Source organism: Polyodon spathula, chromosome 15, assembly GCF_017654505.1.
Source record: "Polyodon spathula isolate WHYD16114869_AA chromosome 15, ASM1765450v1, whole genome shotgun sequence".
Classification (NCBI taxonomy): domain Eukaryota; kingdom Metazoa; phylum Chordata; class Actinopteri; order Acipenseriformes; family Polyodontidae; genus Polyodon; species Polyodon spathula.
This window is the reverse complement of record NC_054548.1, coordinates 7,060,985-7,074,406: the sequence shown is the minus strand read 5'-3', so window position 1 is coordinate 7,074,406 and position 13,422 is coordinate 7,060,985. Positions and strand designations below refer to the sequence as shown.

Genomic DNA, 13,422 nt, shown 5'->3' with positions numbered 1-13,422 from the left:
AGCCAAGTACAAGGTTGTCCTGGAAGAAAACTTGTTTCCTTCTGCTCTGACAATGTTCCCCAACTCTGAGGATTGTTTTTTCCAGCAGGACAATGCTCCATGCCACACAGCCAGGTCAATCAAGGTGTGGATGGAGGACCACCAGATCAAGACCCTGTCATGGCCAGCCCAATCTCCAGACCTGAACCCCACTGAAAACCTCTGGAATGTGATCAAGAGGAAGATGGATGGTCACTTGCCATCAAACAAAGCCAAGCTGCTTGAATTTTTACGCCAGGAGTGACATAAAGTCACCCAACATCAATGTCAAAGACTGGTGGAGAGCATGCCAAGATGCATGAAAGCTGTGCTTGAAAATCAGGGTTATTCCACCAAATATTGATTTCTGAACTCTTCCTAAGTTAAAACATTAGTATTGTGTTGTTTAAAAATGAATATGAACTTATTTTCTTTGCATTATTTGAGGTCTGACAACACTGCATCTTTTTTGTTATTTGACCAGTTGTCATTTTCTGCAAATAAATGCTCTAAATGACAATATTTTTATTTGGAATTTGGGAGAAATGTTGTCAGTAGTTTATAGAATAAAACAAAAATGTTCATTTTACCCAAACACATACCTATAAATAGTAAAACCAGAGAAACTGATAATTTTGCAGTGGTCTCTTAATTTTTTCCAGAGCTGTATATATATATATATATATATATATATATATATATATATATATATATATATATATATTATATATATATATATTGACAATTAAACCGTGTCAATTGGACAAGTTAATTGTGGCACAGTTAATTCAATTGAATTAATTAACATTGCAAAAATGATTCACTCTGAATTTAATTTAATTTAATTTAATTTATTATCTGTTCACTTTAATTGCCCAGCCCTGCATTTCGGGTTATTCGTGGTCCTAAAAGCCTCAGCAGCACCTCAAAAATGTCTGGATCCATACAAACAAAATCGCGATAACTTAAGCACAGCTCATTAAAAAGATCATGGTCCACTCCTTTCTCCTCAGAATCTAGGATTCCCATTCTTTTACAAAGTTTTACTGCAATTATAAGTGCAGCACCACTCAGTGCATTGAGGCTTTCCTCCATTTTTGGAACATGCAGCTGGAATGATCGTGTGCTGCTTGAAAAGGTTTTCCGACAATGTTTGAAAAAACAAGTTCCCTCATGTATGCAGGGTTCTATACACAACATCAAAGTCTTACTGCTACCTTGCCAGCTCCTCAGTGAATCAATTAAACAGATCATGCAATTAGCCTCCACAAGGTCTACTCATTCTTTCTGTGATGCTCACAGGTAATGGCAACAATCTCTGAAAAGCTGTCAGAACTCAGTATGCACTGTTTAGTGATGAGAGACAATTTATATAAAACCAGAGGGAAGCACGCGACATCCACAGCCATCACGATGGAATGATTACTTTTTGTTTTCCTTTGATAGAAAGGTACAATTAGCTTCTCTGTTGTGGTAACTCATGTGGCTATATGATAAATACCTTTTGAAAGCCTGCTACTGTGATCATCTGTCATGGTTTCAAAACCCACTGTCTGGCTACACTTAAAAGCTCAATGTAAAAGCCAGCAGGCTGAAGATGATTAAACAGTACTTTGTTTCAGGGACTGAAGAGTTTATTATAAAAGCTGTTCTCTCTCTTTGCCTTTGAATGCAAATGCTGATCACATTACAAACCAGAACACATGCTGTATGCTGGCTACATGAAAACAGAATCAAGCTGATTCCCCCCTGCTATCATACAGATCTAAAGCAGCTACAAACACTCTTCTTTACAAGCTCTGATACACAGTAAACCTACTACTTTTACACAGCATAATGAGCATGTTGACAATAATGAGCATTTGTGGACTCTTAAATTGTTGAATCTATCAGAATCTTTAGTAGACTACAGCTTTTCCAGCAATGCCAGCGCAAGGATTTACGTAGATCACAAATTGCATATGATAGAACACTGGTACTGATAGTGCTGAAATGGCCTACCAGTGTGCGTTAGTTCATTATGTGATACCACTGACATATGATACCGCTGCCCTTGTTCTTGGGACTTGCCTAAAAGCAATACCAGCCTTCACAATAAACCACAATATAATATAAAAAATTGAAACATCTGTCCTGAGATTGTACAGTTCAGTAAATCGCTATGATTGGGCATAACCAAATTGTGGACGGGTGAAAATACAAAATATAATTGTCGACTCTTAAAAAACGAATGCTTTAAATGGTGTATTTGAAGATATATATGGAAATACATATCACTCATTGAACTAAATGGTTATTCTAGCCTTTGGAAAAGAAGGTCCAACAAAATGAGTTATTTACACCAGGTTCATTGTCTACAAATCATGCACAAATTCTCTGGCTACAAGATCGCATTTCATTTTGAATTTAACGACTTTCTTTGATAAAAACGAATCTACGTCTGGGAGGTTACTAGACAGTCTCTCCTTTTGACCAACTCTGAGGACTCCTGGTTTTTAGTCCTGTATGAATCATGCTTTACATGCATTTTGAGGTCAAACTTTAAGAAACTAAGGGCTGAAGCTTTCAGAAAGGAAAAACAGACCCAAGGATGTTACCATTAAGTATTTCAGAAAACTACTGAAATACTTAATGACTGCAAGTAGTTTCTATAAAAAAAAATGTAAAAAAAAAAAAAAAAACATGCTATAGTGATTTAGTGTAAAAAGCTTTGAGAATGTCACCCTAAATTCATCATAATAAATATAATTGATCTTAATTCTAGATTTCTGTATTAGGGCTAAGAATTGAAGCGGAACACAGGAATGAACTAGGAAAGAGAGTGCAATTTTAACTCTATTATTACTGGGTAGCGTGAGTACAGTATGACCTTTCCAAAAACTGAAAACCGTTTGACAGACCAGGAAATACCCCAGCTCATGATGATAAATAAATCAGACCAGTAACAAAACGCAATCTGTTCTCTTATTAGTTTTTGTTAACTGAAGCTACTCCAGTTTTGTGTTAAAAATTATATAGTAAAAACTACAGTCAGTAATAAATGATGTTTCTGCCTAACTAAACACGCATTAAGCCTGATTGTGGGGCTATATGTCTTAATTGCAAAACTATGTAAAGTGATGTCAAAGTAATTTTTTGGTTTGTTTGTTTTACATTTCCATCACATTTTTATGCTGTTTACAATTATTCTATGACTTTTTCCAATCTTGAATTTTAATCTTTTGAATCAGAATCCACCTGGAATTATCTTTTAGTGTAGCATATCCTGAGGTGGGTCACTGCCGACCTGGGTCAACCTGGGTATGACCCGGGTACATGATTTCACTCTACGTGGGATTGTGACCCGAGTAGCCAGAACCCGGGTAGGAGTGCCAGAGTGAAAGAGGCTTTAGACTCACATTGCACACCACGCAGGCATGCTTTTACCAGGTAAGTCTCAGGGACTGCAGCCTTTTTTTTGTTTTTTTAAATTTTTTTTTTAAGATGGAATTTCTCAATTGTGGTATAATTTATTACGAAAAGTAGGATTCTAAAGGCATGGATAAGGTCACGTGGATTCTGAAACTGAGAAAGTGAATAAACACGTTGAAACAACAGAAGTCAGAACTACTCAGAATAATTGTTAACATCATCAATTGTAAAGTAAAAAGAAAAGAAATGTGAAGCATTAATCCACTTCAGGGGAGCAAACACTCGAGATGTAATGCTTACTGTACAACAGGTGACCCCTGGAGTGGATTAACTCCACAGCACTTCTACATACACGGTATGTTGTATACAAGATATACCAACAATCCAGTTAAGTAAAAGAGACAAACTTCCCCAAGGACACTTGTGTCATTCAGGAGTACTTTAAAAAAACACCTGCTTCCAGAATTTTTTTGCAGGTGCTGTATTGTCAATAATATCATTTACTTCTGGAAGGGTCTGAATAAAGCATACCATGCTGCTGAATGTGCTCAGAGAAGCCAATACACAAGGTGCAATTATTAAAACAGCACTGATCTTGGCTGTTGAGCACAGGTACAGTTTTGTGATTACAGTGTTTCATTACAAAGTATGTGTAGAGGTGTAGAAAAGCCTGATGGATGATACAAGCAATATAAAAGTATAATACACACACACACACAAAACACTATCACTATTTTATAATGCTGCCAAATAAGAAAGATGCAAATAAGTATATTTTACCATGTATAATTAATTGGGTATCACTTTAGTTTAGGTGTCCATTCTAAGTGATTATAAACATGTTATTAATGAAGCTATAAACAATGATATAATACTGTATGTCTATAAATAGTAAAACTATTATTATACACGTCTGCCACTTTTTTTTTTTTTTTTGCTATTGTTTGTAATCACATATAACATATACCTAAACAAAAGTGTTACCATTAATTGTTGGTCAAGTGTAACAGCACTAATTGAGAAAAAAAAAAATACAAGCTACTGTAAACTGTTTTCTGAGGTACAGTTAGAATTTTGACCAACAGCCCAATTTAAAAACCCATTAAAGAAGTTATCTCCTTGTTTGTGAAAATAGCAGTTAACTCCACACAGGTAAAATGGACCACTGAAAAGCCCTGGATCCCCACAAAGATACACCGAAAACCTTAAAATCTGGGTCCTAACACCGGCTGAGTTTATGAGAAGGAAACTACATTAGCATTGGTTTGGTCCCAGTTTAAATTACACACAGGTTTTAGGAATAACATGCCACTGCCTTTTCTATAGACCCTTTCTCTGTTTCTATCACACTGCACAAATTCAATTTGAAAAGTTCACTGCCACCTGCAGCACAGCATGTAGTTAGCGATAGCAAGTAAAGGCAAGCTGACACTGCAGATATGTTTTTATTGTGATTGCAAACAAATATGTTTTACTTTAATAACTATTTAAAAGGTCCATTGTGACAGGGTAGCATCACAGTCCAGACTGGCTACCGGCAGGAAATAAACCCTGGGACTGAAAGCTGCAGTTTCAAAGCTCTGTTGCACACTTTACTGAACAGCAAAATAACACCAAACACAGGAAAAAACAAAACACGGCACAAGAGCCAAAATAAAAATTCAAACAAAAGAATAACACACTTATAGCCTTCATCACCAAGTTCAAACATTACAAACATTATAGCACGCACACTCACTCCACTCCACTCCACTCCACAAACTCCTCCAAACAAACAAAGGATTTCTGGTTCCTTTTATAAATGTGGCCACTCCCCAATTAGCACCAATTACCTAACTGGGGAATAGCCACACTTTTGATTGCTAGCAATGACAGATTTAACCCCATCTCTGCCAACCTTACATTCCCACACACACACACACACACACTATCAACAACAGCAGGGCCTCTGCCCTGCCACACCCATATTTTCTAGAAGGAAAAGGAAATAACCTGCACCACAATAGTACACCCTAATACTGTAAATACAATATTGATTATCTCTCATTTTACAGAGATGGTTGATTACATAAATGCAAAAAGTGACCTGTCACAACCTTAACATGTTTGACTAATGTTGCAGCTTCCTAGGAATCTTTAGAACCAGCATTGGTGTGAAATAACTGAAAAATATTCTTACCCGCAATATTTCCTCAACACAGTTGCTGTCTCTGGTTCCACTGACCTGTAAAACAAGACAAAGAGATTAAGGTCAACACATTTAAAATGGGATGAACATCGGAATGAGTACATGTAATGTGTTTTTTTTTTATTGTTGTTAACAACGTTAATTTAAAAAAGTAATAATTGAAAAGCCAGGAGGTTGGAATATGAACCAATATGTCGTTTGTTACAGTACAAGAAATTAGTCAGGTGTATTTCCATTGAGAGCACACCAAGACAAATTTTGTATGAATTAGAGCCCTATTAGGCCCAGTTTGGATTGAGCCAGGAAGAAATAGGTTTCGCCAGAATGCTTTGATGGATGAGGTGACCCAATGAGCATCCATTGTGCTTTCACTTGGCTTGGCAATGTGGTTGGTTCTAGGGTACAAAAAGGCATATCCATTTCAATGTATTTGTCAGGTGATACTGTTCATATGGGGGATACTTCTGCACCATTTTTTAATTCTAAGCATACTATTAGGAATACAGGTACTATTTATGAATACAGGCATCTATAAAAGTTCTCACAAACCACAAGTTTGAAAGAATTTGGTTTTTTACCTTTCATAATTAAATAAGTCATGCCTTATCATTGCAGCACAGTAGACAATAGAGCTCCATATTCCTCAATCCCACCCTGCTGTGAAAAAGAGTAACAGCAACAAACAGGTATTACTTCAAATCAAACAACACCAAAGAAACTACATTTCCTCTTCCCTCACACTCTGGGGGCTGGATTCTCAAAGCCGTCTACTCCAAATTGTCATTAACAGGATTTTTTCAGATAGTGGAAACGCACCCAATATAGTTAGCAAGAAGAAAAGAACTCCTACATTTCATTAGGCGCCTGTGATTAGTCTAAAGTGGTTTATTATTCATTTTAGAAATGTGTTTTTCTTTCAGACATAAAATGTGCTAATGATGATTTGGAGTAAATTGCTTTGAGAATGTATTCCTGTGTATAATAATAGCTAAACTCCAATGCTAAGATTTCAGATATAGCTTTACAGCCACCTGACTAAAACAAAAAAAAAAAAGAAATATGAGGATAGACATCTTTCTACAGCATTGCTCACATATGACCTTCAGCAGACTAATTACATTAAATACACTTTATGCAATGTAATTTTTCCCATTATGAACACACATGATAACTAACCACACAACACTTTCACAGCCTAGCAATGGAGGCTCAATCATGCAACTTAATGGATTTGTTTTTAGCAAGACCGATTCCTGCTGGAAAACAGTTGTTTTTTATAATGCTGCTACTATTTCTGACAGGCATGTATGTAATTTGTGAATTGAATTATATAATTTATATAATATAATTTATAAATATAAATATATATTATATAATAATTATAATGAATTATAATAAGGATGATAGCTGCTTGTGGCCTCTTCTTATTTCGCACCTCTGGAGGAAATGCGTACATGAATTGATGCCTATCATTCTGTCTAGGTGTGTAGAATGCAGCACACATACTGCCCAAACATTTTCTGGTCAAGATATTTGTTACACACACATGCCTTGTAGGAGGCTGTGTGGTCCAGCAGTTAAAGAAAAGGGCTTGTAACATGGAGATCCCCAGTTCAAATCCCAGCTCACTCACTGTGTGACCCTGAGCTAGTCACTTAACCTCCTTGTGCTCTGTTTTTGAGGTGAAACATTGTTGAAAGTGACTCTGTAGCTGATGCACAGTTCACTCACCCTAATCTCTGTAAGTTGCCTTGAGTGTGTTACACAGTGTATAAATAAATTAAATTGCACTGGAGATGAATAGATGTCATTGAATTTGTGGAACTTGCAGACTGCATTACTAAGCTCTGATTACATTTTTGACTGAATAATAAAAGCAACAATGCTGTATAATTTAATAATCTTGCCTTCAGCATCCTTTATAAATGTGAACTGTTTTGTTCAAGGCTGCAAACAGTTTTGAAAATTGGTGCTGAACTGTTTTGAAAGTTTACCAACAGAGAGCTTACTGATGTTAAATTAACAAACCCCTCCCTAATCAAGCCTATCTCACAACTTCCTACATGACTCTCCTGTGTAACATGTCTACTGGGGTACAAATTTAATGATGCTGGCGCTAGATGAAATACCCTGGTGCTAGAATCTAGCCAAATTTGCACCCCTGTTTGTTGTTGTCTATTTCAACAATTGCAGAAAGTGGTGTGGCCCATGGGGCAAGAATCTAGCTGGACAGACGACCTCATGTGCAGTTTAGCAGAGATAACAAAAAGAGAAATTAAACACATTTTAATTTTGAACATATATTAACATTCTCAATGTTACATTTACTTTGGAAAATCAGGAAGTACATAAAGTAACCAGTATTATTTCATTTATAAGTTTAATTTCTCTCAAATCGCTAAACATAGCATAGGCCTACTTTCTTTCTTCCTTTCTTTGTATACGGCTCACAAAAGTTTTTAAAATCCTAAAAGTAAACTACATTAACTCAAGTGCAGCATATGAACCAGGATCAGGATCACTGTTAGAAATTGAGTGGAGAGACTCAGAGGGTCGTTTTGAACACAGCGAGTGGGTATGAAAGGAGTCAAGCCATGGTGCTACCAGGATCCAGTTCAGAACCAAATAGACTGTGATCAAACTGCTAGGAACCATACAAGCATTGATGGGACGAATCGCCTCCTCTCATTCATAACTGTTCTTTTTTTCTTATAAAAAGATGAAAGTAATCATTTCAGCCAATGAACAATCTACAACAATATGAAAAGCGGTAGATATACATTTCTGCCCTGCTCCTGGATGACTGGATTGGAGTCTACGTGTGGGCGTCCTAAGAGCTGTCAACATCACAAAACCACCACATAACTGAGGGAATGGGCATCTCCCCACTTAAAGAGATGGTGCTCCCAGGATACGAGGCATGCTTACTGAGCAACAGACTGAGCGATGCCTGCACTGTGGATAACAGTGAGGACTTCGCTGCTAGTACTAACAGTCCAGCACCTTTCATGAGCACCAAAACAACAGAAATACTGTAAAATAAAACAAAAACACTGTAAAGTATCTTCAATTTATTACAGTTTGATTTACAGCTTGTCATACACAAACTGCTACCAGAAAATTTCAAAACAAAGAAACAGTTTCACCATATCAGCAGCATTTTCAACATTTTCTCAGCAAATAACAACCTGCAATTATAAAGAGGTACAGCAACTAACTGCAGGTTAGCTACCCAACCAAAGACAAGTATATACATAATTGCAATTGGAATACAGTATATAGTGTACATGTAAGTAATGTAATTATCATATTTAATGTTTAAAACAATTACCCTCTTGAAACCTGCCACTTTTTAAAGAAATATACCCTTATATATATATATATTGTGCAATTCTTAGTTTCTCGAATCTGAGTTTATTTAGCTAAAATATGCTTTAAAAACAACATTGTATTAATCTAATTCAAGAACAACCTTACAACAAACCTTAGAACAACAAACCTAAGCATGTTCTATAATGACTCCACCAATATAAATATTACCCAATGTCTCTTTACATCCAAAAACACCAATAAACTATTAGAGAACTCAACAAACAAAGAAACCAAACCCTTTTAGACTGTTGAATGTGTTTTTTTTTTGTTTGTTTTTTTTTCCAGTTAAGATGCCAACCAGCTGGGTCTTGGCTTATTTTAAACCTGCCTTAACAACACTCTCACCTGACTGCTTAAATGAACCATCAAAAAGATGCTTGCAACTTTGGTCTCCTTTTCAAAGACGGTAGGCATGATTATTCCTCACTCCTTGAATTCCCTGCCCATCACCTTTATGTCTCAGTCAGGGAGCAGGAGAGCAGAAGAACAACACATTGCAGCAAAAAGGATCCTTCGCTGCCACTTGTGTGCACACTGGCAGCAGCAGCAGCCTCAACAGTAACAACGTGCATCAGCGGCAGAGCAAGAGCGTCTGTGCAGAGCTGGAGGGCAGCAGCAGCACTGACAGCTCAGGAAACAGCTAGGAGAAGAAAAAGCAGCGCATCATTGACAATACGAATGAGCTAATTACCATGCAGAGCACAGGCTGCCGCTGGGAAGATGTAAGCAGTGCACCGAGATAAAGACCACATCTGGTACTAGGGAATGAGAGTGGGAGGGAGGGGTAGAAGGTCACAATTTAAAGTCTGTCAGCCCCTGTGCATTTTTGATTTGACAATATTTTTTTTTTCTTTACTACACTAGGTATTCAAGCTAAAAATGTGCAAACACATTTTGCGATTCCTTTTTAGTATTTTGATGCAGATATTGAACCTCTCCTTAAAGGGAGATTTTGAAGATTTTGTGCACTTGGCCCCCATTTTCTTCAGAAAAAATATCTATATTATAAAACTAGCATTAAACAACTTGGTAGGTCCAGTACAATTGCTCTGTGTTGTTTCTTGCTTTATGACATTACTATGTTTTATTTATTTTGTGTAATAATAATAATCTTTATTTTTATATAGCGCCTTTCGTAGTGGACCACCATCACAAAGTGCTTTACAGAGGTAAGCTGTGCACTGAGCATTATATGCAGAGTCACTAACAGTAGGACATTGATTTAACATCTCATCCGCAGAATGGAGCACAAGGAGGTGGAGGGACTTGCTCAGGGTCACACAGTGACTCAGTCAGTGGCAGAGGTGTATGTGTGTCCTTCTATGTAGGACGCGGCATCACTTGATATTTGACTAATAACTAATATGAACACATTTAAGGTCAAATTGTTTGACAATTACACTGCTCTTTGGACAGTGCATTGATATCCTACAAGTGGAATATTCTATGTCTCATTTGATAAGTTTACTGTATCATGTGTAATTTTATTGTTCTATTTTGTAACCTCACTGTTTCTATACTTTTAAAGTAATAAATCATTCAAAAACAGCTTGGAATACATACAATGTGTTACAGTTGGTTCACTTAAAACTATGCTGTAATTGAATGGCCAATATTAACTTATCTAGCAATAATGAAGAAGCTTTGACACAAAGAGGTGACTATATATAATACAATGCATGCTGGGGAAGCTTATACATCAAGACCAGACTGCAATGAAACATTTTACAAGCATGCACAAACTGATGAGCTCACTCATAAGACCACAGTCTATGCAAAGTAGCCCACAAGGCAAAGCTGGCCTAAGTCATGTCTATGTACCTACCAGCTGACAGGCTTCTAACATAAGTCCTGAAACACCTCAGCTATAAGATGCGCCACCCTTTCTGTTCAGATCAGTTATGTATCTGCCACTGTAATCCCCCCCCATACCACTAGTTTTAAACCCTGATGGGATTCTGCAGATTAAATAAAACCAGCAGCTTCATGCTTAGGAAGTGTAACATGTTCGGTACAGTGTTCACACATTTAGAAAACAGTCAGCACAACAAGGGTAATGCTCCACTTATATCTATATATACATATATTGCATACTGCCCTGAAGCTGGTAAACTAGTTATCATTGCACTCTGCCTTGCCGGTTAGTCAGAAAGGTAATGTACTACCTATTTAATCTCCAACCACTCATGACGTGATCAAACTGTCTTGTTTAAAGCTGAAGGGTATAAGGCTGAGTAACCACTATTCTTTTGAAGTGACATTGCATTATTTTGATGTAGCTGGAATGATGTGTTCTCTGTACTCAATCCCAAGAAGCCTTTCTCCTGTAAATGAATCCTGTGAGGTACATTATAAAGAGCTCCCACAAGGCGAGGACAGGATCACAGCTGAAATACCATAATGTGGAAATGCAAATGAATATATATCTTAGACAAATGTGGCAGTCCATGTCATTGATATGTATCACTGACAGCATTATGTCATTCCTGGGCCAAAATAAAAAATAAACAAAGATGTCTATACAAAAAAAAGTATATATGCAAGTTTAAGCCCATGCAGTATTTGAGCAATTATACCATATATCTCACTTTCTATGTAACAGGTTATAGGAACCTATGTAGTTTAACCAGTGCAGCAGCCAATGTGGGGTTATAAACAGAAAACGCAGAACTTCAATAAACATTACCACATAATACAATACACGTACCAAAGTGTAACAACAACACACCTATAAGGTATGATAACTACACATGACTTTGACACTTAGAATCACCTCCAATCATCTCTCTCTGACTTCTACTGCATGATCCAGTATCGGTATAATGTTACTCATGGCCAAGAATATATCACAGGACAGACTGACTTGATAAAAAAAATACCTGTAGGTTTATGTAGTTCAGAATAGAGCTCATATCAGCAGAGCATTCTGCTAAAATGCGCTCTACTGTTATAAACAAACTCTGAGGCTCATTTGTTAAATTAATCACAGTTCTCAATGAGGCATACCATGGCACCTTTTGCAGAACCGCAAATTTAAGATTAAGTCATGAAAGCATGGTTCAAATCCCATTTGAATTTTTGCAGATCTTAGCTTTGCACTCGCCCAGGGTTAGGGAAGACAATCGTCTGGGAATTGTTCACCTCATTGCACTTTTGTATAACCAGTAATAGAAAAACAATTTACACTATGAAGAATAAAGAATATAATGTATAACAAGCATAAAATCAAACTTGACCTAGAGAAACACAGAACACAGGAATATACCAAGTATGAAGCCATTGTCTGAAAGCATTAAGTGTTTTTCATCGGGAAACCAAAAAAAAACAATGTCACAGGTCAAAGTGAAGGGTACCGTTTAGCCAGGGGAATTTTGATAATACAAAAAATATTAAGCATGATACATTAGCAGTTGAAGTGCAGTAGCCGGCTGTGGCAGAGCTGATGGCAGCAATGGGTTCAGAAATACATAAAAACTCCTGTCGCAGGATACTGAAAAATATGAAATAATCAAGAGTTCAGAACACCTGCTTGCAATAAAACAATTCAGCTAAAAAAGAACATTATTGTCTACTTTAAAACACTGTCTACTTTAAAAATGACAGATTAATTGACAAGCTAACGCCTGGAACATTAAAGGAGCTGAAGGTTAATCAACTGTACAGAAGTGCTTAAAATAGAAAAAGCAGAGACAACAAAAGAAAGAAAAGCTGACTTAATAACCAGCTCAGTGTAGGCTTCTGTAGAATAGTAAGTACATTTACTGTATATAAAAAAAAGTTTTCAGATCTGTTCCGTGTTTAATCTGCAAAGGTCAAGACTGGAGAAATGTGTCAGTTTCCAGGGGATCGAATAAGAAGTGCGCTGCTTTGCAGCTGTTATATGATCCCCCTTATCTTGCACCTTTATTTCAAGAGGAGCTTAAATCAATGTCATCTTAGATTATCAACACCGCAGAGTATTGCTCAAAAATCATCAGGGGCAAAACTAGTGGCAGCCTTTCATGTCTTCGGAATGAGTCTTCCGCCAAAATGGGTTTACTGCTATCCTGTTGCTTTGCAAAATTGCCAATAAGGAAGTGAGCCATTACTCTAGGACAGAGGAATTGCAGTGTGTGTGTGTGTGTGTTAAGAGATCACTGTTGCACTGATGAGAAAATTACCCAACAGCATGTCATCCTGGCTCCAGTCCTTGTTTGTGCAGACTAAAACACTGGCTTACAGGAATCACCACTCAGCAAGAGATCTCTAACTTAATTGAAAAACTGTCTTCCTCGCAAATTAAGACCCATATATTTTTTTGGCTTACTGTAGCCTGACCAAATGATGTTTATGCAAAATTCCACCTGTAAACAAATTAAACTATTTACACCAAATTGTCATTTGCAACAAAAAAAAAGAAAAAAAAAACACAATAAACATTTAAAAAGAATAAG

General features: G+C 36.8%; 1 protein-coding gene across 2 annotated transcripts in view; it reads right to left on the bottom strand.

Moving 5' to 3' along the window:
• LOC121327569 (AF4/FMR2 family member 3-like) overlaps window positions 1–9,491 on the bottom strand; it is a 66,048-nt gene extending 56,557 nt beyond the window's left edge. Inside the window, exons 1-2 of one of the 2 annotated variants that reach the window (XM_041271661.1) lie at window positions 9,335–9,491; window positions 5,609–5,653 (exon numbers count right to left, since the gene is read on the bottom strand). In XM_041271661.1, the coding sequence (XP_041127595.1) occupies window positions 5,609–5,653; window positions 9,335–9,403 (114 nt within the window). In that variant the 5' untranslated portion in view covers window positions 9,404–9,491. Of the gene's footprint in view, window positions 1–5,608; window positions 5,654–6,195; window positions 6,276–9,334 lie in introns of those variants that run through there. The other variant, XM_041271663.1, reaches the window with a different exon arrangement.
• Between the last annotated feature and the right edge of the window lie 3,931 nt (window positions 9,492–13,422).